General features: G+C 39.1%; 2 protein-coding genes across 3 annotated transcripts in view; both read left to right on the forward strand.

The window, feature by feature from the left end:
• The window catches only part of LY75 (lymphocyte antigen 75), a 72,888-nt gene extending 48,993 nt beyond the window's left edge, over window positions 1–23,895 (forward strand). Inside the window, exons 24-36 of the mRNA XM_067549383.1 lie at window positions 1,340–1,500; window positions 2,194–2,323; window positions 4,949–5,175; window positions 7,132–7,300; window positions 8,594–8,758; window positions 9,490–9,612; window positions 10,050–10,244; window positions 10,661–10,881; window positions 11,824–11,998; window positions 13,274–13,441; window positions 14,812–14,934; window positions 16,246–16,413; window positions 21,306–23,895. Of these exons, the coding sequence (XP_067405484.1) occupies window positions 1,340–1,500; window positions 2,194–2,323; window positions 4,949–5,175; window positions 7,132–7,300; window positions 8,594–8,758; window positions 9,490–9,612; window positions 10,050–10,244; window positions 10,661–10,881; window positions 11,824–11,998; window positions 13,274–13,441; window positions 14,812–14,934; window positions 16,246–16,413; window positions 21,306–21,481 (2,201 nt within the window). The 3' untranslated portion in view covers window positions 21,482–23,895. The remainder of the gene's footprint in view (window positions 1–1,339; window positions 1,501–2,193; window positions 2,324–4,948; window positions 5,176–7,131; window positions 7,301–8,593; window positions 8,759–9,489; window positions 9,613–10,049; window positions 10,245–10,660; window positions 10,882–11,823; window positions 11,999–13,273; window positions 13,442–14,811; window positions 14,935–16,245; window positions 16,414–21,305) is intronic.
• Window positions 23,896–25,253: 1,358 nt separating this feature from the next.
• The window catches only part of CD302 (CD302 molecule), a 30,999-nt gene continuing 28,771 nt past the window's right edge, over window positions 25,254–27,481 (forward strand). Inside the window, exon 1 of one of the 2 annotated variants that reach the window (XM_067549382.1) lies at window positions 25,254–25,784. In XM_067549382.1, coding sequence (XP_067405483.1) covers window positions 25,706–25,784 — 79 coding nt within the window. In that variant the 5' untranslated portion in view covers window positions 25,254–25,705. The remainder of the gene's footprint in view (window positions 25,785–27,481) is intronic. The other variant, XM_067549381.1, reaches the window with a different exon arrangement.

Consider the following 27,481-nt stretch of genomic DNA (forward strand, 5'->3'; position numbering starts at 1 on the left):
TCTGTTAATCCTTTTGAATTTGTGTACAGGGCTGGTAGTTGCCTGCAGATATCTGAAGTAACTCACAAAAGAGCTCCACATTATGTGTAGCATTATTTGTATAGGTAGCCAAGTCAATTCAGGGCAGTGGAATATAGCAAGTTGACCAGGCAAGCTACTTCAGTAGTTAACAGTGCACAGTGGAAGGGCAGTTTGCTGCTGCTATCACAGCATTGGGATGCACCCACACTAGAGCTCAAATGACTGAGACTGGAGCAATTCAGAACTCTTTTAGCCCTAGAAAAGCATATTCTGCTTCAAATATTTCTTAGCATGATTGTGTAAATGGAAGTTCCTTTCAATTGACTGAAGGATATTGGCATAAGAAATTAGTCTTGGTGACAGATTTCTGTCAGGTAAGTCAAGGCAGTGCAAAGCTATGGTGGAAAAAGACAGCTTCGCCACAACTTTGATAGCCACCGCTTCCTGCCAGCCTTCCTTCCATTCCTCATGTACAAAAGCCCTTTCTGTAGCTGGCTATCTCCATTTTTCCAGCCAGCCTTAGAATGGTGACTAACCCTGAGAGGTTTTACCCTTTAATGGGTTTGTCTAGTTTAGGAAAAGAGCTTGAGACTAGCCTGGAGTTAGCTAATATATAGCTAACACAAACTAACATCGATCTAACCTTACCCAATAGCAGGCCTTGCCACAGAGAACAAAGAGTAGCTGGACTGGGATTCCTGGGTAGAGCCATTCCCAGTTGAAACTGATCCCCTCCCTTCCACCCTGACTCACTCTGTTGCTGGGTTGAGTAAAACAGGCACAAGACACATTCAAGAAGTGGTTCTATTTTAGAGGCATGCCCAGTGAGAGAGAGCGAAGTGTGTAGGAAGCAAGTGAGACTCTCTACACACTCAGAGGGCATTGAGCCCTCTTTTGATGTGTCTATGGGGAGTCAATAGAAGGCCTTACAGAGCAATAGGGAGGCACCTTCTGAAATTTGGGTGGAGATGCAAGGAGACAGGGTTGATGACAGGGATAGGGAGAGGAGGAGAGAGACAGAAACAGGTTAAACTTATTTCCTGGCCCTCAGTTCAACCTTAGCCTGTTAGAATGCTAATCCTCTCAAATGATTTTTTTAAAAGAATGTCCTTGTTGGATATGGAAAGGATGGGATGATAAAACTGCAAAACACTTAATGCTCTACTAAAATGGCTTGTAGCATTTTCAATGACTAAGGAGGGAAATGAAGTTAACATAGATGGGGGCTGTACTATCTTATTTATACGAGCTGTTTTTCAAACTTTTACTGTGGTTGTCTAAATCATAATATGTAAATATTTACTTTTCTGCCCAACAGATTTTTTAACATCCTTGCTTCCTGGTTTGGAAGAAAACATTTGGATTGGTTTGCAGTTTTTGTTCATTAAGAAGGAAAACAAATGGGTAGATGGCAGTAAACTGCTGTACAGTAACTTTCACCCATTGCTGAGAGGAAGGCTAAGGAAGGTTCCACTTGATGTAAGCTGTGTGTTTGAATATACATATTCTGCTGATGTTTTGTCCTATAGAATGTTGGCATCTTGGTAACTTTATCAAAATAACAAAACAGAAGAAACATGTAAAGGATCCAAACCAAGAAATTGTATTCCTAATTGGCAGACATGGTAATCAATAATGACTTGAGCTCTTTTTATTTTTATTCGGACCATATGTTTTGAACACTAATTAAGATGGAAAGGGATGTAAAAAATTGAAATCTCTTCAGTCTCTCTGAATATCCAATGTGTAGCTGAGGTGCCACATTTCATAAAAATATAGTCAGCAGAGGAATGTTACTGTATCGGTTTTGGTTCAGTTCTGTGCAGAATACATCTGTAAACCATTATACATCATTGTTTTCCTGGCTGCACTGTTTATGGAGCAGCATAAAAAACATAATGGAATCCTATTGATTAACAAGAATTTTTAAAGGGGGTCCAGGTAATTTTTTTCACATATTTTACTTACAAATCACTGCTGAAAACAATCACGCAACTAGCTAGAATTTGCAAAAAAAACTAGCTGTATGTTGTACTACTGCTCCGAATACCTCTTAAACAGGCACATACTTACTCAGGGAAATATATTCTTGTAACTTGATCTCCGTTCACTTTCTCCACACAAGAATGTTTATATCATATGAGGTTGATGAGCATATTTTCTGGTTTTCAGATGTTTGATGAGGAAGTAAATAACCAGTGTGGTGTAATGCTCAACAATCCCAAATCTTCATATGTTGGAACATGGAATTTCTTTCCTTGTGCTGAGCAGCATTTTTTGGGTATCTGCCAGAAGCCAGCAGGTAAGGCTGACTGTGCCCCTGAGATCTATCTGCCAAGAAACCCCTTCATGCATGAATGTCATCCCTCCTGAGGCACAATCTTCCTCTACACAGTATCTCAAGAAGGGCTCTCCATCGGGGCAGGATCCTTCTTGGGACAGAGCAGGCCTGTATGGGATAGGAACATCCAGTGGTGGGGCCATGGGGACAAATTTCATCCCTCTTACCAACCCAGAAGAAATTCCCATACCTACATTTTCCATGACACCATCTACAGTGTGAAACACCCTTTAAGAAGTGTTAAGGGAAAGCTGTGGGTAGTGGAGGCCCTGGTAATGAAATTCCAGTGGAGTCACGCTGCCAGAGAGTGAAGTGGGGGCATCAAGGCCCAATAGTTGGCATGGAGTACAAGGCCTCTAAGTGAATGGCTTGACTTTCTTTGAATATTGTGTGGACCCACTGGGCTTGGGGATGGACCAAGTGTCTCATTAATTGAGGAATGGAGCAAATGACTCCTCTCCTCCAGAACACCGTGGGAGAAACTCCGTGAAGGGAACCACACAGACTTTTAATTCCACGTAACCATCTCCTGTGAGTTTTAACACTGAAGGGATGATATGAGGCCTCATCTACACTTGGAATTAGCCTCAATTTCAGACACTTGTTTAGCTACATTAGTGCAAACCTCAGATGTAGTGCCACAATCTGCACTGGTGCGGTTTGCCGTGGCTTCAAGCAGGGGTCAGCTCCACAGGCACAATATGAGGCTTTCCTGTTTATACTGATGGGGAAGGGGTGTTGCTCCAGTGCAGCTGGTGGTGGCTGGCCATGATTACTAAAATCAGGGCAATTACGTAATCTGAACAAAACCTTAGTTACTGCTTATCTGCCAAGGGCATAATTTGGAGGTATGTTCTATCTGTCTATGCATCCCTTTTAAATAACTATTTATAAATTTGAAGGAGGGAGGGATAGTGATACAGTCTGAAAGGTCTGACGGATATTTTTTATTAATTATTAAAAAAGAAAATTAAGGTGAACTGCAAAGGTTCTGAACATTAAAAATGCTTAAAAGACTGCAATAAAAGAGTGCTGCTGCTATTGATAAATGTACTTCTCTCCAGAAAAGGAAACATGACATCCAGGGGAAGTGCAGTTATTGCTGCAATATAGTCTCCATCGTGCCTGGGATGCTAAGCCTCTAACCCCCCATGGATGCTGGGAAGGAGCGCTGCTCAGTTGGCTTTTGAGAGTGCAGAAACTGCAATTGTGCATGGTCATAGCTCAGGATGCTGCAGCAGGGGAGACTTTTTCCACTCTGCCATGGCATCCTTGGCCAAGTACAGTCTGGCTCTATGTGTCACTTGTGTCAGAGAAACAAAGGAGTCAGCAGCTCAGATTCCTTGGGGTGTCAGGAACTTAATGATTGTCTCAAAATGCTGTGATAATTACACTTGTAAACATCAGTAATATTCTTTTTTCATCTTAGGGGGGAAATGTACATTTCCCAAATAGTTTATTATTAACCTTTAAGTGTGTGAGGTCTCCGTTGGTCTCGCAGTCCACTTTTGAAGCTGCTTACTAAATAGAAGCACTTGGCAGCAGCCATGAACTAGTTCAAATAATGTTTCTTTCATGTCACCTCTCTAATCGACTGGGAGCTACAAATTGTGCATTAACATCAAATTAATATTATGGCTCTGTGTTTTGGGAAATGGTCTGTCAGCCTATGCATCAGTCACTTGTATGCTCTTATTAATACAGAGTGATTTTTTCCTTGACGAGCCTTTGTATTCCTGAGACACCTTTATGTTAGATACCAATGCCCATTTTACAAAATTATAGGGCCAATTTTAGCTCTGGTGTCAGCCCATAAACTTTATGGAGTTAGGGCCACATGCTCTAATTCCCAGTCCATGTAAAGTGCATTTTTTTATTAGTTGCGTGCATCACTTAGCAATTAATGCAGCTCATTGTGATAATATTTGATCATTAGAATCCAAATGGTAAATTTCACTAGTCCCAGCACAATAGAGCTTTGTGCAAGAAACTGAGCACATGCTATAGAGGCAAAATCAATTACCCCTCTGCCTGTTCTTGCAATGTATTGGCTGGAGGAGCTGCCTGTATAATGTTTACTGCCAATTAGATTTACATAAGCATGCATCCAGTGGCTCTTCACTTGATTCATTCCTCTCTCCATCAGCCGGTTCAGAGATGCATGGCCCCTGTTGATCGTCACAACATCTGTGCACAGTTCTGCAGAAGGCTACCACAACAATTTCACATTAATTTCACCCAGAGAGTATGGTTTTTCCCTGATCACTTGAAGTTAAATTGAATGAATCTGAAAAGCCACAAAGCCCAGTAGTTCTGCTACTGCCTCTCTACCTAGCTCTTATATAGGAACTTAGACATTTCCATTTAAAAAGAGCTTTACATTTTTTCCCAGACACACACGCTATCCATTCTGATATAGTAAAAGTGCAGTCTACAATCCTTTTATTTCATTTTATTTTATTTTTTATGGTTATTCCCAAAATGAATTTGAATGGGTTTTGCTAGTGTTGTTACAAAAGAAACTGAGAATTAAATATTTTGCTGTGTTTATTCTTCTTAATACTTGTATTTCTTGATTACTTACAGGGGCTGCTGACAACCAGACTCAGCAAGTCCTTAATGAAAGCCTGACCTATCAAAATATCCATTATACAGTAATTCTGAAGAATTTGTCCTGGTATGATGCACTGCGGGAGTGCAAACAGAAAAATATGCAGCTCGTTAGCATCACAGATCAGTACCAACAGGCTTTTCTTACTGTGCAGGCTGCCATTTTCAATTACCCACTGTGGATTGGACTTTCCAGCAAAGATGTAAGTTTTACCTCTTTCCCCATCCCTCCTTAGAACCATTTTTTAGAGGATGGCATAGTAAAGGAATGACTGGAGAAACAATTAAACTGAAAATTACTGGATTATTTTTAAAGAGATGTTTCCAGTGGCATCTATTTTCAGTTGCAGAGAACCGTCTAAAGGTTGGAGGTCAACTGAGAGGATAACCAGTCCTCGTGCACAGGGTTACATACTAGATTTTCAGTTCTTTGAGGTGCACATTCAAGTGTGGAACTCTCATTGATGAACTGATTGAGAGGAGACTTTGTCCCTAAGGTTTAAGATGGAGAAAAATGTTTTATAGGAGCAGCAAACTATATCACTGCATCATCTTTGCACTTCTTTTGTCAATGGTTCTATAATTGCTGCTGCCATTTGAAATTCTGGAGCAGGGCCAAGGAAGGCCTACCAAAATGTTTTTTAAAAGAGAAATCTGAACGATAGCAAATGAAACCCGAAAACAACTGCTAAAAACTGTTTGAAATATATTTTAAAAGCTTATCTTAAAATCTGCAAAGGATTTTTTCAAATCGGGTTTGTACTCTTTTTTTTTTTTTTTTTTTTTTTTTTTTTTGCTTGATAATGGAGAAAAGTTGTAAAACAAGCGAAAAACGAAGTTTTAAATAGCTTGAATAAAAATTTCTCTCACAGTCAGGTTTCACTTGCTTGGTATCTATGACATTGTAATTCTCCTACTTCTGCAGCTATCCAGAGTTTTTTCCAGGAAAAACAGGGGAAAAAAACCCTGATATTTTAATGTATAAAACATATAGAGAATTTTTAAAGAAAACAGACTTTTCATGTCTTATTTGTACTTCATAAAGAGGCAAAAAAGAACATAACCTTCCTCCCCACCCACCCCCTTGTAGGTGACCTTTTATCTGAGGATCAAATGCTTAATCCTGTTGCATTGCACTGAAGCACTGAAACAGCAAAGATCATATAGAGAGGTACTGGTTACACAGCAGCTCCTGCCTATAGACAAAGAGACAGTGCCAGGAGAGCCTGAGGGTCTAACACTGGACACACCAGGAAGATATGTTCAGCTAAAACAAAAACAAAAAAGTTTAGAATAGCTGGTATCAATTCCTAATCTAAGAGTGGTCTTAAATACTGAAGAAAACTTTTAAATATAACTTTCCTAAAGCATAGATCCACTCACTTCTTTTGTGTTTTTCATAATTGTTGTTTATTATTATTATTATTATTATTATTATTATTCCTGCTGTCATCTTTAGGGCAGGAGTACGTCTAATTATAAATTCTATAAAGTACTTAATATTAAATACTAATATGTTACATTGATCTAACATGGGAAAACAACAGGACTGCCTCTCAGAAAATCACTTCCAATTTCCATGCACAAATAATTGTGTCCACAGTTAATTGCAGATGCAAATTATACCATTTAGAAATCAAACTACCTGGCTTTGCCGACAAATCAAGCATAATAGTTAGACATCTAAGTATTACACTGTTGTTGTAGCTGTATTGGTCCCAGGATATTAGAGAGAAAAGGTGGGTGAGGAAATATCTTTTATTGGACCAAATAAGTTGGTGAGAGAGAAGATCTTTCAAGCTTACACAGAGGTGACTTGAAGAACAACCATGTGTATGTTTGAGAGCTCATCTCTTGTATCAACAGAAGTTGGTCCAATAAAAGATATTACCTCACCCATGTTTTCTCTCTTAACATCTAAGTATTGTCATTTGCCATCCACAGTAGTTGATGTAGTTTTTTTTCAACAGCAAAACTGAATGTAAAAGACTTCATTTATCATTTTAACAAGAGACCAAATCCTAAGAGCTTCTGAGCACCTGCAACTCGCACTGAATACAGGATTTCACCCAGTAGAAATATAGTATCATGTGATTTTGATGTACCCAGATTATTTTTTTCAGTGTGTAAGCTCTCATATTTTATTGGTATGATGCTAGGATGGAAAACATTATGGCTGGGCAGATGGAAAGCGCATACATTTTAGTCACTGGTCTGAAGAAGATGAAGAAACAAATGAAGAATGTGTGTTTTTGGATATTGATGGATTCTGGAAAACTTCTGAATGTTCCTCTGAAAATCCAGGTGCTATTTGCTACTTGTCAGAAAGTATGTATTCTGAGAAAATACATTCTCATTATTTTTTTAAAAATGCAACTTTCATAAGTAATATGCATGGTAAAACTCAGTAACAAAGATGTTTTATAATTATTTTAAAATAAAAATGTTCCATTTATATACACTAAACATAGACTACTTCCTAGAACCGGCTTGTTTGTGTACCAGAAAAACCGCTGGTGTCTTGGAAATGGGCTGTGTACACACCTGAACAAGTTATTCAAGCACTGTGTAATTATTTAATAACATATTCAGGATTGCTGTTGACCAAGATTGTGTCCTCCAGATCTGCCCACTGAGGACACTCTCTGTACATGGATCTCCCTCACTTCCATGTGGAAGGAGGATTTAGCCATCTCCCCTGCACCATCTGTGCCACCCTCTGGACCCTGTGGAGGCATCTTCATACAGTCTAGAGTCCATGCTGGGGGGGAGGTGTGATTGCTGACTGGGTAGGTGGAAGGAGTAGTAGGTGGAGATCAAGTCAGGAAGTACAAATTTTGCCTCCTCCAGCTCCACAGAAATTGTTCCAAATAGAATGATGCACCCTTGGGAATGGTCCCTGGGATCTTCTAGGTTTGGCCAAGGACAATTTGAGTGTGTGGGGGTATGAGAGTAATTCCATCCCATCAAAAAACAGAAAACAAAAGGATGATATGAGCAGATACCCAAGGTGATCTTCACATAGATTTCTTCCCTATGTGGCCAGTAGGTTTTTCTGTAGAAGGGCATGATATGAGCTATTGCTTTAAATACGAAATTGCAACCAGAAATTCACTTGTGATTATAGTATAATTAACAAATTGATTTTTGCAGTCTGAACTATTATTGAGAGTAGTCTCATTAATTTCAATGGAAATTAGATGGTGCTTCAAGACTGGAATGTTTTACCCTTTCAAGATTGCCATGTAGAAATGTAAAACGTAGTCTGTGCTTGCTCAAGAATCATTGTAAAAGCTGTTACTGGATAAAACTCATTCCATTTTTATTTTACGAATTTGTTCCTAAAACTTCTTAACCTAAAAATCTTCCTGTGAAAAGTTTTTTAAAGTTTTGCATATCCCATTCCATAAAACCATTTCTTCTTACCATCCTTAAGTTTATGGAAATATCATTGTTCTGAGAAGACTGGGAACAATGTTGCATATTATACTATCAGTAGATGCTACTAAATTAATGTTTTGTAACAGATTTTTATATTACATGGGAAATTGTTGTGAGGAATGAGCTCTCTTATTTTACAATCATGCATGACCTAAGAGAGTCTTTTTTCTTTTTCCTCAGGTGAGACTGAAAAAGAACAAGTTGTTGAACATATTAAATGTCCACATAAGATTAAAAACACACCATGGATATCATTTCAAAATAGTTGTTACACTTTCATGATAACAAAGGATAGATGGCAAGAAATGAAATCACAGGAAGCCCACCATTTATGCAAGAAAATGAGTAAGTACTTTTTTTAATTATTAGATTTCAAATTGACGGTGTCTCTTAAGCTGCTTGTACAGAAACTGATACACTAGTGAAGCCCAGGCTGAGTTTGAAAGATAGCAGATATTGTTGTCCATTTGTTTAAATGGGAGGGCCAATTTTTACTACATAAGGGGTATGTATACACAACAAAGAAAAGCCCCCAGCCGGCCCGTGCCACTGACTAGCTTGCAGGGCTCAGGCTGTGGGGCTGTTTCATTGCTGTGTAGACTTCTGGGCTGGGGCTGGAATCTCAGCTCTGGGACCCTCCCATCCCAAAGCGTCCTAGAGTCCAAACCTGAACCCAGATGTCTACAAATCAGTGTGAATCTGTCCTGCAGCCTGAGACCCGCAAGCCCAAGTCAGCTGGCACAAGCCAGCCCTGGATTTTTCTTTGCTGTGTAGACATACCCAAAAGGTACTTGTTTTTAAGTATAGTGCTCCTGAAAAGTGTAGCTGACAGCCGTAGAAGCTGAAATCCTCCACTTATGTACAGAACACGTACAGAACAGGTAATGTTGACATTGCCTTTTGAAAAATAATACTTTTTCCTAATATTTTTGCTGGCTGACACGTCTGTCCTTTTAGAATTTGTGTGTGTGTGTGAATTATTAAACACTGACAATCAAAATTTAATTTGTTTTGTAGCTGATAAACTTGTACAAAACTAATTAGACTAATTATTATTTTTAACATTGTTTCAACAGATCCAGATGCATTTGTCTTGAATATTAGAGATGAGGAAGAAAATAACTTTGTTGTTGAGCAGCTTCGTTCTTTCAGTGGCCTAGCTACATGGGTATGGTTGGGTATAATTTATGATGACAGTGGTAAGACTTTTTTCTTATAATATTAGTTATCTTCCTATCATTAAACTGATATTTCTTACATACTTCGATAGAGCAATCCAAGATACCATAAAAATAAACATATACTAATGCTTACTAATGCCTTATCGTTCCATTTATATTTTTAGAGGAAAATAACTGGGCACCTTTTGTCTGTATAGGATCTAAATGTCACTAGTTGTGGGTGCTCAGTATCTCTGTAAATCAGGCCAATGTATATTGCTAAAAATGTCACCACATATCATTGTGCTCTTTTTAAATCCTGCCTTTTGGTAAAATCAATAACCTGGATTAAGCTGATTATTCTAGTGATATCTAGAGATAGTGACCATCTTCAGTTGTAGATGATTTTCACATTTCTTAAAAAATCAGTGCTTTACTCAAGTCTGAATATAGAAACTTTTTCATATTTTCCACAGATAATTCACTAAAGTGGTATGATGAAACTTTTCTGTCTTACAACAACTGGAGACAGGGAAGACCTAACGTGAAGAAGAATCAGTTTTTTGCTGGTGTGCACATTGATGGTTTTTGGGATATTTACAACCATACCCAAAGTTGGCAAGCTCTTCAATTTAATCAACACAGTGTTCTTGCCTGTAAAATTGAAATTGGTAAGTAATATCCAGAAACAATGACACCCAAAGTTTTGGGGGCTGGGAGGTAGAATTAATTTTAAGGTCTAATCCTGCAAGCCCTCCGTGAACAAGACTCCCAGTGAAGACCCTGTTCTTGCTCCCATTTAAGTCATTGGCAAAACTCTCATGGATTTCAATTTTCAGGGTGAGACCCTCTGTTAATATTCTAGTACTTTGCACAGGATGGATGTTGGCAGTGTACCTTCCATCTTTTTCTCCCATCACTCAATATTAAAAAAAAAAGATAATTTGTATCCCTTAAATAATTTGGATTAAACACTTCAATGCTTGAATTGAGTTGTTACAGACTGATGGATTTTAATATCTTCCACCTATTTCTAATAACTTGAATGATGTGTATAGAATTTACTGTGATCTTAATCTTGAAACAGAGCCCAGAGAGACCAAGCCTCCATTGCCTGAGTCTATACCACATGGAAACAGCACATACAGGATCCTTCAGAAAAAATTAAACTGGTATGATGCATTAAGAGAATGCAAACAAAACAGAAGTGATTTAGTCAGTATACACAGTGAATCCCAACACGTGTTTTTGGAAGATATTGTAAAGCGCGATGGATATCCACTGTGGCTTGGGCTATCAAGCCTTGATGTAAGTTTCTACTTTCATGACCATCATGTCTCATAACAAGAATTTTCTGCAGTTAATTTCCAAAATCTTAGTGAGCTTTCCAGGCTCTTTTACAGACTTGAATTTCATGGTAGAAAATGATTTGCTTTCTTTTTCCCCTACCACTAATAATATATATGTTAATTTTTCCTATACGTTATTACACTCCAATATTAGGGGATTAGAAATGTACTTTAAAATGAATGTCTGATTTTAGATTTACGTGATGGCCCAAATTCACCCCTGCTAGCATAGCCTCCCTGCTCTGCCTTGCCCACTGTACTACCACCCTCCCTCAGGGTTTCCAAGAGAGGGTAGCTTTAAGTTCCCCTTGACGCCCACCAGCAGATAGTGTTTAGAGGATTAAATTCATCCTTCCACCACCCTACCCTACCCATCTTTTGGGCTTCACTGGTCCCTTCACCTCCCATGGCAGAATTTCCACTGCCATGGGTTTCCACCAGCATACACTTCCAAATGAATCTAGCTTAGTAGGTTTCATCACAAATGCTTCACAAACTGATAAACAAACTTTACATACTGCAGCCACCCCTGTTCACAACAGTTCACAACATGACTAAGTAGTAGACTTGTTAGGACAGGAAGTAAAGACTGCCTTATGAAATGAAACCATCGGGGAAAATTAGGGAGGCAGAATGTTACCATGTTGGGATTTGGCATGGCCACAACCCTACACTTAGAGTACCAGACGCTCCTCAATGAGCACGAATAACCAGGGCTTCATTTTTAACTATTACTTGGAAGGCAGTACCTGCTAACCATGTTGGGCATTGGTCCCATGCTGACTTGGAGGAAATGGGTCTTTGGCTCTTTAGTGCATCACTCTCTGTACATTATCTTTGTTTATACATGATTGATTAAGGCCTGAATGCAGTGGTATAAAAATTATTATTCTTTAATCAGGAAAGTGAACCTAATTTAGAATGGTCTGATGGAAGTGAATTTGACTACAGTCCCTGGGAATTAGAAAACTCTAAATCCACTGGGAACTGCATTTTTCTGGATACTAAAGGATTTTGGAAACGTGCAAGATGCACAAATATTGCTGATGGTGCCATTTGCTACACCTCTTCAAACAGTAAGCCTGATTTCCATTTTGTCTTTAAATTTAACACATACTCTGTTTTACATGCTGTATTATGAACAGAAAATGAAGACTAAAGGAAACATGATTTAGACTAAACCGTGTATTTTGTTCTTTAAGACTGATTGATTGTTTAGAAGGAGTGGCAGAGTACTCTTGAATATGTCTTATAAGCTTTGTGGCACCATATTTAGTATTTGATAACAGGGGTGGCCAGATATCTAAACATGCATTAAAATATTGCTAATATTGTTAAACAGACTAATTTGAGAGAGTTCCATTATGACAAAGATGTTTTCACTACAGAGTTTTGTTGGCTCAGCTTCCTGTCACAGTCATGTGTTGTCACAGGATTTCTGTCTTAAGATTTTGATAACTGCTCAGAACATTTCTTTCCCATGCCCATCAATGGAGTGAAGCCTTAAGCTGAGCTGGGTGTACATTGACTAACACCTTACTGAGAGGCTTTTGCAGGGCAGTGTTGAGTAGTGGTTAGAATAGGAGACTTTCAGTCAAGAAATCTGACTTCTCAGACCTGCCACACACTGGCTTTGGAGCTTGGGCAAATCACAACTTTTCTGTGCCTTAGTTTCTTCACTTGTAAAATGGGAAATATTCACCCTCCTTTTATAAGACACTTTGTGTAAAAGGTGCTAAGAAAATTATATTTAATTTATTAATCTTAGTTTTAGTAGTGGGAACATGAGACTGTCACCATCTGTATCTGTGGCATACTCAGTCATCTTAGACGATTACCATGGCAAAATCTGGTAAATAAAACTGGTGATCTCAGATTACTTTAGTTTCTTCAAATTAGAGGGATCACTTTCTACATAACCCAATGTTTCATAGAATAAATTAATATAATTAATTTAATATAAATATAATTATTATAAATTGTTAGAGGGATGACCTCTTTGTGATCTATGGTATAAATGTCAGCTCTTGAATCAGAGGTCCACAGTGAATGAGCATACCAGATTTCAAGGCCATTTGAATGCTTGAAATCCGGTAAGAGAGAGTGGTTCCCACTAATGGGGAGGCCAGAGTTGCAGAATATCTGGAACTTTTCCTGTAATCACTGGCCAATAATGAATGAATCTACTATAGTTCAAGAAGCAAGTTAAGTGGGATATAAATTAATGCAGTCAGTCAGCCCGTTACAAGCATGTGTGTATGTTTTCATGGACAGCATTCCTACACTAACGTGATTTGACTGTGCAGAGCCTCTTTTAATTTGCGTAATACAAAATATTTATATTTTTACAGAGAGACAACTACAGCCACAGCAAACCAAAGGCTCCTCCAGGTGTCCACAGGGTATTGGAACATCGCAGTGGTTGCAGTATAAAGATCATTGCTATGCATTTGACATGGCATTATACAATTTTTCAGTATATACTGCAGAAGAGGCTAAACGAGTCTGTCAGAAGCTGGGTATGTTTAGTTTTATTTATAATGTGTTACATCTTGTAATTAGCTCATCATTCAGGGAGGATTTGAAAAAATACAGTGGCAAAACTTCTACTTTGTTTCTTTGATTTAGGAATATCTGTAATGGCTGGTTTGATATTTTTTTTGAGCATCTGATTAACATAGTTGGTAAAGCTGTGCACTATTCTGACTTCTTATCTGGACCATGCATGTACATAAATAAAATGATGCCTCATACATAACCATCGATAAAGGATTCAGAAGATCAAGGCTGATTTTCAAGGGAAAACCTTTTTATTTTACACAAACCGCTTTATAAAAATTAAAGCCTGTATTGTTCCAAATCATTCTTATTATAGCCCTTGGCGAAGGATGAATGCAGAGAAATCCCACCAACGATTTAAGAGCATACACTTCACAAATCACACACTTTAAACTTAATGATGCACCCAGAAGCTGAAAGGCCAATTTTTGTGCTAAAGGAAAAGGGTTTTTTTAATTTAGTAAATACTGTGGGATTGTTTTGTGACAGATAATATAAGCAGCATGTAATTCCTCATTTACAGAATCCTTTGCGCCCGTCACAGTTTTAGGAGGTGTGAATTGTCATCATTTTAGCCATATAATTTTTTACTATTTAAGGTTAATTAAGGTTAATAAATAAATAAATAATAAATAAACTGAAATTAAAGGAGCCAGGTAGTCCCATTTCCAGGTGTGGCACCAATTCAGGGCCACCTGGACCCAGTGTGGGTGAGAGCAAGAATAATCTTTCTCTGACTTATGCTGTTGGCCGGAAGTCCTTTATGGCAGCAGAGGATCAGGTGCATTGAAGCACCACCCCTTTCCCCCAGTGCACACCCCCCCTCCTTCACCTTACATTTTAACTGCAGTGACATTTTATATCAATATATGATTTGTTCTTTAGATACAGAAAATGGGCCTGATCCTACAAAGTGCTGAGGCTCTATTTAGGTTAATAGGAATCAAGGGGGGTTATAGAAAGTGCTCTGCATCTGGCAGGGTCGATGCTTCTGTTTCCATAAAGTATACTTTAATATCTTTCCACACAAGCAGTCCACACTTGCAGAAGATTTATCTTTATTTTAACTTGCATTATATGCCCAGATGACAAAACAAGAAGTTAACTTGCATCTGAGGCTGCTTATAACATTGCATTGTTCTCTGAGTATTTCTTCTGCAGATTACATATCACAAATTTTTAAGAGTCCAATGTCGCAAATGTTCTTTCTCATTTCTATACTTTCAATTATCCATTTTGAATTTTTACAATATCCATTTAATTTTTTAAAAGCTATGAGGAAAGCCTCTAAAGTTTCTTTCTGTATTGACCACTAAAACTATTCCCTTAGATGCATCTGCAACACTTTTGACTATAAAGGATTCCGAAGAGAATACATTTGTCAGCAGGCACATAAGGCAAAATGATCTCATCACCAGAAGAGTGTGGCTTGGATTGTTTCAGAACTTCAGGGGTAAGAAGTAATTACCAACTCCATGTGTGTGTATATCTTATATTGTAAATGAAAATAATAATACAACAATAATCAGAATTTGAAAAGTTAACTGCTGCTCCTATGTAATTTCTTAGCATTAATTTATATAGTATAGTAACTTCTACCTCTTTTCAGTCTGTTTCAATTCCTAATGTATCTTGATTTGTGATTTAGAATTATTTTCATGAATATTCAGTGGTTTACATTCTAACATTTAGCTGCATTAAAACACGTGGGTTAGAAAAGACATATGCAGAGAGGTGTTTTGTTGTTGGCTTTTTAAAATTATTCTAAAATATTTATTTTATGAGTTTCACAGGATCAATTTTTTTGTTGTGGCTTTGGAATGAAAATTAGATTACCAACAAAAGGACACTGTTCAAGAGCTTGGGCTTGGATGAGAACTAGCTGGCTGCAATTTAATCCAGACAAGACTGAGATGGTGGTGGTGGATTGGTAGAAGCAGGGAGAAGAGAAGGAGGAATTTACATAGGCATGCAACTACCATTTGTAAAACAGTATGAAAATTGAGGTGGTATTAGATAGGGGGACAGTCCTGGATGTCAAAGTAGCAGCTGTGACAAAGCGCATTTTTCATCTGTGCTGGCAAGACCAATATAAGCCATTCTATCCAATGCAAACCTTGCCACAATTATCCATGCTTTTATCACCTCAAGACTAAAGTGCTGTAATCTACTGCTAAAATACTGCAGTGCTCTTATTAAGTGGAGTCACACATTGGGAGCATATTAGACCAGTGCACCACGATGTACACTGGCTTCCAATAAGTTTCTAGGTGGACTTTACACCCTAAATGATTTGGGATCTGTTCCTGGAGATATCATCTCTCTCTCTCTGCCACATTTAGGATGAACAGAGACACTCGAGCTGGAACTCCCTCAATATAAATGAGACTGAGGTGCTGACAGGCCATTTTCTGTGCAGGTTGCTCAGTAATGGAACTTCCTTCACCCTCAATCCTTGGTCTTCCAGATCCCAGATTTGTTAACCTGGGCATGCTGCAAAGCCTGTCTTTTTTTTTTTTTTTTTTTTTCTTTTCTCTCTTGAATAGGGTGCACCGAGGTGGATATATTTATATTTATGAGCAGTTTGTTGTTTATGTTGTCATTTTTTATTTATGTAATAAGCACCCAGCTCACTGGATGGGCACCTGCAGTTGACTTTTAGAAATATGAAGAAATAAATAAATTGCGGATTTTACATTATGTTGCAATATCGCTAATTTCGATGATGATTCATCAAAGCAGTATTTGTGATCTTTTCCTACAGCACAGTCCTTGAACTGGCTTGATGGTTCAACAGTTAAATATGCCAATTGGGCAAATGGAACCGCAAAAGTCAATGGTAAATGCACTGTTATCCTATCCACAAATGGAACATGGTCTGAAGTCGACTGCAGTCTTAATAAAAGCAGAGTTGTTTGTAAAGCCCCTGCAGGTATGTCTTTCTGGTGTTTAATATACAATGTACTATTTTTTTTTAATTGTACTAAAAGGTTTTTATGTCAGGGAAGGTCTGTGTACAAATCACTCAGGGGAAATTCACCCCAGAAGACCCGTGGCTTAAGTGGGACTTAAATGGTGCATAGGCCTTCTGTGTGCTCTCTTCCAGTGATAGTGTGTGCATATAGTCATAGATTTACAGAGCTGATACTATATTTTCTATTATAGTTTTGAAGAATCTGGACTAACTTACATTCCCATGATGGCTTTAAGTCAGTCTATGATGCAAGGTTCATTTATCCTGTTTATTTTTAGGCTGTTTTGTTTGTGAACAGTACAGCTAATTTCTGCTTTAATCTTTGCATGTTCAATCCCTAGTTGTTACATTGCTGTGCATAGGAGATGCGATGTTGATGGGCACACTAAAAATGCATAGATAGATATTAGTAAATAGTTAAGAAGGCCTTTATCATAAGAATGGCCATACTGGGTCAGACCAGTAGTCCATCTGTCCTGTCTTCTGACAGTCGCCAATGCCAGATGCTTCAGAGAATGAACAGAACGGGGCAATCACCAAGTGATCCATTCCGTCATCCATGCTCAGCTTCTGGCAGTCAGAGGCTAAGGATACCCATAGCATGGTGTTGCATCCCTGATCATCTTGGCTAATAGTCATTGATGGACTTATCCTCCCACGGCCAGATTTCCAAGTAGGCACTGCCTAGGGGCGCCTGAACCGTGGCATATTACCGCACAGGCAAATGGGGCCCCAGCCAATTTGGGGGCACTGCACAAGCACCAGTAAGTACTCTGGCCCCTCCCCTGCTCCTCCTCTTCTCTTTCAGGGCCCAGCCACCCTGCTCCTCCTCTTCTCGCTTGAGACCCTGCCCCCAGCCAAGCCGGAAGCCAGAGCTCAGGGATGAGCATATTCCCTTGCCCAGAGCTGGCTAAGCCAGTCACCTCAGCCCCTCTCTCCCCACCCGTGCAGAGCTGAGCCAGTCCCTCTGTCCCCCGTCACTCCCTCCCCCACACAGAAAACATAAAGGTCATCTGTAGGGAGCAGCGGCACTAAATATGCTGTAGCTAGGGGCACGTAAGGTATAAATCCAGCCCTGTATCCTCCATGAATTTATGTAATCCTTATTTGAACCCAGTTATAGTTTTGGCCTTCCCAACATCCCCTTGCAATGAGTTCCACAGGTTGACTGTGTGTTATGCTATGAAGTACTTCCTTTTGTTTGTTTTAAACCTGCTACCTATTCATTTCATTGGGTGACTCCTGGTTCTTGTATTATTAGAAGGAGTAAATAACATTTCCTTATTCATTTTCTCTATACCATTCATGATTTTATAGTCTCTATTATATCCCCCTTAGTCATCTATTCTCTGGAATAGATCTTAGTCATCTGGAAAAGTTCCAGTCTTTTAAATCTTTCCTCATATGGAAGTTGTTCCATATCATTAATCATTTTTGTTGCTCTTCTTAGTACATTTTCCAATTCTAATGTATCTTTTTTGAGATAGGGCAACCAAAACTGCACAGTATTTAAGGTGTGGACATACCATGGATTTATAAAGTGGCATTATGATATCCACTGTCTTATCTATCCCTTTCCTAATGAATCCTAACAATCTGTTAGCTTTTTTGACCACCATTTTTCACTAAGCAGATATTTTCAGAGAACTATCCACAATGACTCCAAGATCTCTTTCTTGAGTGGTAACAGCCAATTTAGACTCAATCATGTTTATGTATAATTGGGAATATGCTTTTCATTGTGCCTTACTTTGCATTTATCAACATTGAATTTTGTCTGCCATTTTGTTCCCCAGTCACCCAGTTTTGTGAGATCCCTTTTTAATCCTTGCAGTCTGCTTTGGATTTAACTATCCTGAGTAATTTTGTGTCATCTGCAAAATTTGCCAGCTCACTGTTTATTCCTTTTCTAGATTATTTATGAATATGATGATCAGCACTGGTACCAGTACGGATCCCTAGGGGACTCTATTTTACTTCTCTCCATTCTGAAAACTGACCATTTATTCCTACTTTGTTTTCTGTCTTTTAATTCTGCAGAGTTGGAGAGAAAGTAGTGATCCATGATTATATAGTCTCCTACCGGACAATCTTAGACTTTTACCCTCTTATCCCAGGACTGCTTATCTTGGCTTTAGTAAATGGCGGCGGTGGAGCTGCATTGAATGGTGAGGGACCTTGTCAAAGACTTTCTGAAAGGCTAAGCACAGTATATCCACTGGATTACCCTTGTCCATATGTTTGTTGACCACCTCAGAGAATTCTAGTAGATTGGTGTGGCATGATTTCCCTTTACAAAAGCTATGCTGATTCCTCCCCAACAAATTGTGTTTATCTATAATTCTGTTCTTTACTATATTTTCAACTAGTTTTCTTGGTACTGAAGTTAGGTTTACTGGCCTGTAATTGCCAGGATCGCCTCTGAAGCCTTTTTTAAAAATTTGGTGTCACGTTAGCTATCCTCCAGTCATCTGATACAAAAGCTGAGTTGAGTAATAGGTTATATACCCCACTTAGTAGTCTGCAATTTCACATTTGAGTTCTTTCAAAACTTTTGGGTGAATACCATCTAGTGCTGGTGATTTATTACTGTTTAATTTACCAATCTGTTCCAAAACCTCCTCTATTGACACTTCAATCTGGGATAGTTCCTCAGATTTGTCACCTAAAAAGAATAGTTCAGGTGTGGGAATCTCCCTCATATCTTCTGCAGTAAAGAACGATACAAAGAATTCATTTAACTTCTCCACAATGGTCTTATCTTCCTGGAGTGCTCCTTTGCACCTCCATCATCCAGTGGCCTCACTGATTGCTTGGCAAGCATCCTGCCGCTGATGCACTTAAAAAAAAAAAAAAATTCTTGTTAGTTTTTTAATCTTTTCCTAGTTGCAAAATTTGCTAGTTCCAGAATTCTGCTGGCATTTACTGAGTGTATATCATCAGTCTACGTTCCTTAATTACTCATATCCAGTCTGCTATAGGGCTGAAGTGTGTTTTCCAATATTTATTAACAACTACAGCAGAAATAAATAATGGAAACTATAGTATACCAGTGTTTGCCTGTTTTCCTGCCCCACCAGTGGACAGAGAGGCAGGAGTTCATGATATAAGCACTGGGGCTGGTCCTGTGGGCAGTAGGTGCATGTATGTGAGTGTGCGAGGAGAAAGTTGAGGGTGCCACCACCTGGTCACCAAGACATCAGTTTTGAGCACAAGTATCTCAGTGGGTTCATCTTTGCATACACTGTTACCATGACAGCTGTGTAAAATCTAGAATTGGAAGCCATCTCATAGAATAATCTCTGTAGATTTCCTACATAGCAGAAAGTTTCCCCATTACTAAAATACCCCTGTCTTTGCTAGCTATTTCTGTATAGGATGTGGCACTACACTTTTTCTAGTGAGGAGCTAAAGTTATTCTTGCTATGAGTAAGAAAACCAGGTGCAAGTTTATCCATTCCTCTTACAAGCAGGCAAGCTATGCTACATTAAGACCTTGTCTACACTTAAAGGTTTGCTGGTATAACTATACCTGCCTGATGGCTGGGGACAGGATCCAGTTCCCATGCTGCTACTTCACATTTCATTCCTTCCAGGATAGAAATCAGTTACTTGGGTCAGAAAGGGACCTTGGAAGCAGTGGGATCTTTCAGATTTTGCCTACACCTCCATGGAAATTGAGAGGGAGGAACAATCGGAAGCTAATGTTCCCATTTATGTTGTCAAGGTAGAGAGATACAAGATCTTCTCTGACCCTATCTCAGAAATGGGTTTCCTCCTGCTTCTAGGAAGTTAAGGGATGAAATTACATATGCACTGAGGCATAGAGTACATTTAAATAGTGAGGAAAACCAATATTAAAGATGGTGGTAGATTTTTATGCTCCAGTGGAGATGTTTTCAATAGTTTGACCTTTAAAGTGTATCTCCACTTCAAAATTTGCTACTTCTGTTTTTCAAAAAATGTTCATGTAAAGGACCCAAAGTATGCTCCGTTAAATTGAGTACAATTTCACACTGATTGAATGTAAAGAATTTCTCAATAGATTAAGAAATAACAAAATTATTCAAAATTAGCTACCAGATTAAATGGCAGAAAACTTTGTTAATGCGTAGTTAAGATTGCCTTGCAATAGCTTGTGCCCTTCCAGAATGTCAAGTTCAGACTTCCGAAAACCAGGAAATACAGAGTTAAGGTTCACCCCCCACATAACCTTAACTCTGCCCTCTTTATGTGATGTCCCAAAACACCCATACCACACATACTTGTACTCTTATCTTTTCACTGTAAAGGAAAGGAGCAACCTGCACCTGTCCTGCACTCAAATACTTAACCTACTCTCCTGATAAGACTACCACACTGGTGAAATTTAACAGCTACTTCCAAAGTGTGTGCAAAAAAGCATTCCTTGAATAGGTCAACTTTAATTTAAGAAAAGCTATTTGGTTTTGGTTTTTTTTCCAGGAAGCTGTATCTCAGGACCCTGTTGCCAAATGGCCCCACGTTTAGATCACTGCCCTATCCTGAATCCCCATGAGGCAAACCAAATTTCCAGGCAATTCAAGTAACCATACTGATTGTAGCACAATTAGAACAGTCCAGCTTTAAACAGAAAGGGCTTCTTAACCTTAACAATAGTGGAGCTTGTGCTCAGCTATAATATTTGGTATTTAGAGGAAACTAACTCTTGATTTGATAGTGTGGAAAATATTAGTGTGTATCTGTAAGACTTAAAATAGTCTCCAAACGTCAATAAAATGACTTTACAGTAAATATATACATATCAGCATAAAACTTTGCTGTGTAACAAATATTTTTCAGTCTTAACTATTTTCATTTATATTTTACAGGCACTAATCATGCTGGAGTAGCTATAGCATTTGCTCTTTTAATTATCCTAGTCCTTGTTGCTGGATTAATTTGGTATCTCTACAAAAAGAAACGGCTTCAGTGGGGTGGCATCTTTGCAGTACGCTATGAACGAGGGATGAATGAAGATGAGACTGATAGCATGTTTACCAACTGAGAAACTGTTCTTGCTAGTTGTCTTTACAAATTCCGCTGTGTGAAACCATGAGGAATGAGCTACTTGACACTTTATTAGTTCTTTCTGAAAATGAGTAAGAAGTTTATTAAGTAGCAGCTTCTAATACATGTGTGCAATTTTAAGTCAATGGGAGTTAACGGAATTTGGCCTTAGCTATAAATCTTGCACAAGGTAGAAGTTCCCTGAGCCTCTACAGTTCTGTGGTTCCATATTAGCTCTGGGTGCTGTCTCTAAAATCTTTTCTTACGTTATCCTTTTTTTTTTTTTGTAAAGAGTTGGGGAGGGGTTGAGGGTGAAGATATACATTTAAACCCTATACCAAACAAATTTTAAATCGTGCACAAGCTATCTAGCTTTTTACAGGCAATTATTGATTAAACCATTGGTATCAAAAGACATACATTTTGAGGTACAGTACATGCCCTCTTTCTAGCATTGGGTCACCCTGCAACCAATGCTTGTTCAAGAAGGATAGTGGGAATGATATATTGTTTGGAGAGGGTGGTGTGCAAAGTGGGAGAAAAGTCAGGGCAGCAAAGAATACTGTGAGAGGGACTCTGGTGCGATAGGGTGAAGTTCAGATTTCAAATTCAAGGTAATGATCTAACACAGCTGTTCTGATCACATAATACAAAAGGATTCAAGTTGTATTTAGTCCCAATAATACCCTAACTCACCTATGTTATGATTAAACATACAACTTGATAACAAATAAGAATTTTTTCTATAATCAGTTTCAGAAATGAGAGGAAAATATTTCCTAGGTAGTGCATGGGAGGGAATGTATAGCAAATTGTGTGCATACATGCTAAAAATTCTTGATCTATTTACATACAAGTTAAACTTGATTTTTATGTGGTGTGTCACGTGCTGCCTTTCTTATGTATTCCAAAAAGGCTACTAGAGCAAAGGGTTTATATATAGATAGATAGATAGATAGATTAAGCCATTCTAGTAAGTCACTGTGTGAAAGTGGAATAATAATTCTAAGAAAAAATGTTTCTTAATGCACACTGACCTTTTTAAGATCAGACACATTTACTATTTTGAAGGAGTGTATGCTATTTAAGTTTTTTTTTAAAAATACACAGAAGACTAAATTCATTCCTGGTGTAACTCCATTGACATTAGTGGTATTACATCAGGAGTACATTTGGCTGAATATCCCAAGAATACTACTGACTTTTTTTTTTCTTTTTTTTTTTTAAGAAATATTTTTAAGGGTGACAGGCCAGACATGTGACCCACCCTATTTTTGTGCTTGTTTGCACTATTGTGATGTGCAGTCTTAAAATGGTATTTGGAAGTACAGTATCTCTCTAGCAAGATTCTTGTAGATGGATTTAGTACCTATATTTAAGAATTGGTATCAGCAAGCACACTAAAAAATAGTTCTGTGTTAGCTCTCTGACTGGAGAAAAAGTAGGTACTTTGTCCTGTTGATACTTGGCCACAACTAAGAGAAAGGGAGTAGGAAAGAAATTGGCCTTGTATCAATATATGCAAAAAAGTATTGAAATTGGCTGCAATACCTTGGAATAAATTTTAGGTAAAAATGTGTGGCTATTTAATTTTGTTGCTATTAAAACAATATGTGAAAACACAACAGTCTGGTTCTTGTGATCCTCTTTTATTATTTTATTATAAACTATGTAACATTTATACTACAGTAGCACCAAAAGGAGTGGGGACTCATTATGGTAGGTATTGTATAAACACATTAGACAACACCGTTCCTGCCTCTACTGTGTATTTAATGACAAAAATTTTCAACTAATAATTGTGATAAAATAAAAATATTATCAATAAAGTGATAGGCAGCATGGCCATGATCCAGCAAAGCAGTTAAGCATTTATCTTAACTTAAAATTATGCATGTTTAAGTGTGTTGCTGGATGGGGTCTAAATTAGTGGATTTAGAAAAGTGTGTATTCTATAAAAACATTTGTGTATTGTTCAGTACCCTTTTCTAACAAAAGTACTGATCAGGGTATTTTTTGTACAAATATAAATTATATAAATGTGTGTTCGGCCTTGCTAGTCTTATGACTGTTTGCACTCATGAGCTTTCCTGGATGTGAATTTACAGATAAAAAATGTATTTTTAATTTTATTACCAAGATAATTAAATTATGATTGCAAGATACACATGAATATACAATAAAAGGATGCATTTTTTATGAAGTTTCATTTGTATTGTGAAATATGTAAATAATTTTATAAGACACTTCCAATGTTTTTTGCAATGTACCAGTAAATGGAATCTTGGGTAGCTTTTATTTCAGTGTGCACAACTGCCTTAGCATAAACAAATAGTCCACTTTCTGGATTGAAGTGTATAGTGAGGATAATATACAAAATGCTCTTAACTCATGAAAGAATAAAATTTATAAAAAGTCAATCTAATTGTTAATTTTTTTCTTCATGTGGGGAAAATTAACTGACTTGCATATTTGTACAGCACCTAGCGCAATGGGGCCTTAGGTGCTGCTACAATAATGTAATAACAAATAATATGTTAAGGGGGTTCTTATAATGGATAAAAAGATGTTTCTGTGGAATACAATGAGACTCTTAATGACTACCAGACTTCTACTACAAGGAGCTGGCAGTACTCAGAAGAGAATCTAGCCCATTTACTTTAAGCATTTGATATATGTTAAGGTCTAATTCACTGGTGTCCCAGGGCTCCTTTCTGCCCATGTAATGAACCTCTAAAGTTGCCTGAAAGTCCCCCAAGGGAATTCCCCTGAACAGAGGTAAAGTACCCATCAGGCATAGTCATCTTATCTTTCAGCCTTAAGATACTTTCAGTCTGATGTATAATGAGACACATTGGTTATAAAATTTACATACCATCTTGCCTTTAAGATTTACTATAAATTCTCTCCTGCCCAAAAGGACCTTTTCAAGCTTTGGGCCAAATTCTGCAGCCCATACTGATACAAATCTCTGACTCCAGTGGGAGCTTTTACCCAAGTATGGACTGCAAAATTTGATCTTTTGTTAGCAAAGGAAACAAAAATCCACTGAATCTGCATAAATGGAGGGCAGATCTGCTTCATTGGAGGTCAAGAGATAAGGTGGGGTTATTTTCTCGATGTAATTTTATTTGTGAGTGAAATTCACTGGGTATATTATAAAATTCTAAAGGGCAAGAAAAAGCATGAGAAAACAGGCTTTTTTAAAAACTATGTACTTCAACTAAAACTGGTATACATATGTGTACTCTGTCAGTGTCCATTGTGGTTTGCAAATTCCTTGGGGATGGGCCATGTCTTCGTGTTTACACAGTGTCTTATAATAAAAGGGGTGGCAGAGGAGTGTTAGTAAAAGATTGATCTTTATTACCTAGCTTCAGTCACATGACATGGGTCAAAGTTACAAAAGTTTTTAGCTCTCTCACACGGGATGGCATAAGAAGTCAGTATCCTACACTCCAGTGGCTTCTGTTGTTGCTTCCCTCCCTACACCTGCATCCCCTTTTTCTCGTTTTGAAAATCAGATGCAGACATTGTTACCCCCAAGTAACCACCCCAACTGAATAGTGCCACTCAATAAACACACACAGCAAGGATTGTCCATTATGTGCACCCAGCAAGTTACCAACACAAACGGCTGAGATTTCAACCTTATTTCGCTTCAGTTTTCAAAAGCGTCTGTACTCAGACCTCCTGCCTGCTCCAAGCTAGTTTCCACGTCGAGAAGAGCCTCCAGCACAGCAGTGCCCTGGCGTTAGACACCCAAAAGCGAGGGGGGGAAGGCGGAGGACAGAGCAGGTCTTACGCTAGAGGGCTGAAAAAGGGGAGCTTTCTCCTTCTGAGGGAATCTTTGTGTCCCGTGGCTAATACGAACCGTGCAGAAGGCAGGGCCCGTTACTACCCCGGGGCCCAAGGCCCGACTCGCTTTCACCTCCGCGGCCATGCCCGGCAGATGCAGCCTAGGCCCTGCGCTGGGGCCAGGCCAGCCTTGCTCCGCTCCGCAGGGAGGGAGGGAGCGAGCGAGCAGCGCGTTAGCCCGGCCTGCTGGGGCTGGTCGCCTTTGCGGCCCCCGCTCGCGCGCGCAGCCCCCGCACGGCTCGGGGAACTCCCTGGGGGCCGCCGCAGTGGGTGGTGTCCGGCCGGCGCTCTGCGCCCACCCGCGGCCTGAGCCGCAGCCTGCAGCCATCCGGGAGTCGGCGCGAGCTCGAGTCAGCCCAGGGCCATGGAGCCCCCCTTCCCCGCGGTGCCCGGCCTGCTTTGCCTCCTCGCCGCCGCCGCCGCCTCCTCCTCCGGAGCAGCCGGTAACGTCCCCCCGACCCCACCCCACCCCCGTCCGCCCCAGGCCTCTGCTCAGGGTCCGGAGCCCCTCTGCGGGCAGCCTCGGTCCGGTCTCGGAGCCTAGTTGTCCCTCTCAGAGCGGGCGGTGGCACCCCCCTCCCCGCGGGAGAAAGCGCAGCCCCCAGTGCTGGGTTTGCGGCCCCCACAGGGGTCCGCGGATACAGCCCCGGCCCAGTCTAGCGGGAAGGTCGGGTCTCCCCGCGTTGCCCTGCAGTGTAAGTCTATAAGGGGAGGAGGAGGAGTTTAGTTCACTCACCCTACCGCTTGCATATTTCCCATTGGGGGGGCCCTGCTGGAGGTTGCTGCTGTTTGACACTCTTGGCCTGCCATGAAAATAGATCTTGTCTGGATTAGAAAAATAGGTCATGTTTTAAAACGAGTTATCGAAAACATATTGACTAGCCCCACGTCATACAGGACTGTGCACCCATGGCCACAAACATAGCAAGTTGTGTTTAAAAACCTGTTAGCTGGCTGGTGTCAGTCTTTCAGAGAGACTAGTGTTAGCCACAACCAGCAAACACATCCTGAAACACAACCTATTTCACAGTCTAGACAGGGCCACCGTCCCATTGTTTTCAGCTTTGCTCCTCATATAAAATCACATGAAAGGCAAATTAATTTCCTGTTCTCCATCAGAAGAGAGAGAAGGATTCTGTGTGCTGAGAAGTTTCATTTTCTTGAAAGTTCATTTGGCTAGTGTACAACTATTGAGAAACAGTACAAAACAAACAACCCTTCAGATATGTGGCATGAAAAAAAAAACACCATGAGTGCGTGGGGTGAGTGCCTTCTCGTGCTTTTATTAAAATAAACACCCAAGTCCTGCAAAAATGGAGGCATATGTTCAATTCTAAGAATGTGAATAGTGCCATTAATTTAAACTGGACTATTTGAGTTAGTAAAGTTAAGCGCATGCATAAGTATTTGAAGGATTGGGGCCTAATTGTGAAATGAATAGTAACACAGGAAAGAACAAGTTACACTAAGAAAAATGACATATGCAATGTGTTCCTATCAGTTAAATACCTCACACTTGGGAACTATATATTTCCTTTATACCAGGTAGGTTTTATGATTCAATAAAGCTTTTCTGTTTCTAGTCATATTGTACTATGATCCTACATAATTCTGGTGAAGAAAGTGTGTGCATTATAGACATGTATCTTAGCATTATGGCATAGAAAAAAATCCTATGTTACAGTCTTGCAATTTATGAAAGAATCGCATTGCTGAACAGTCATAAGTGGTTTTGATTTTGCAAACCACTTTAAAAGAAATAAAGGGTTTTCTCCTTTTGAATTTTTCAACGTTTCTGTTTTAAACATTTTTTTCCTTTTTCCCTTCCCCCTATCTTGTTCAGTCAACTGATAAATATCATAAGATTTAGAACTGGTAAGAATAGTTGTAAGTCCCACAAAAGGTAAAGTAATCCAAAATTTAGTTTCTCCAACCTTGAGAAGAAAAATCTTGAGATCTTATCTCAAAAGTTTAAGTAGTCAAACTTCCTACTTACTGGTTTAAAATTCACTTCTTTTGCAAAACCCATAGGAAATAAGCTTATGATTAAAATAATAAAGCCCCAATCCGGCAATTGACTCAATACAGACAGATCTCCTGAACACATGCAGAGCTCTGCTGAAGTTTTTGGGGCTCGATT

Source organism: Emydura macquarii, unplaced genomic scaffold, assembly GCF_026122565.2.
Source record: "Emydura macquarii macquarii isolate MOO-44397 ecotype Brisbane River unplaced genomic scaffold, CSIRO-AGI_Emac_v2 contig_1253, whole genome shotgun sequence".
Classification (NCBI taxonomy): domain Eukaryota; kingdom Metazoa; phylum Chordata; order Testudines; family Chelidae; genus Emydura; species Emydura macquarii.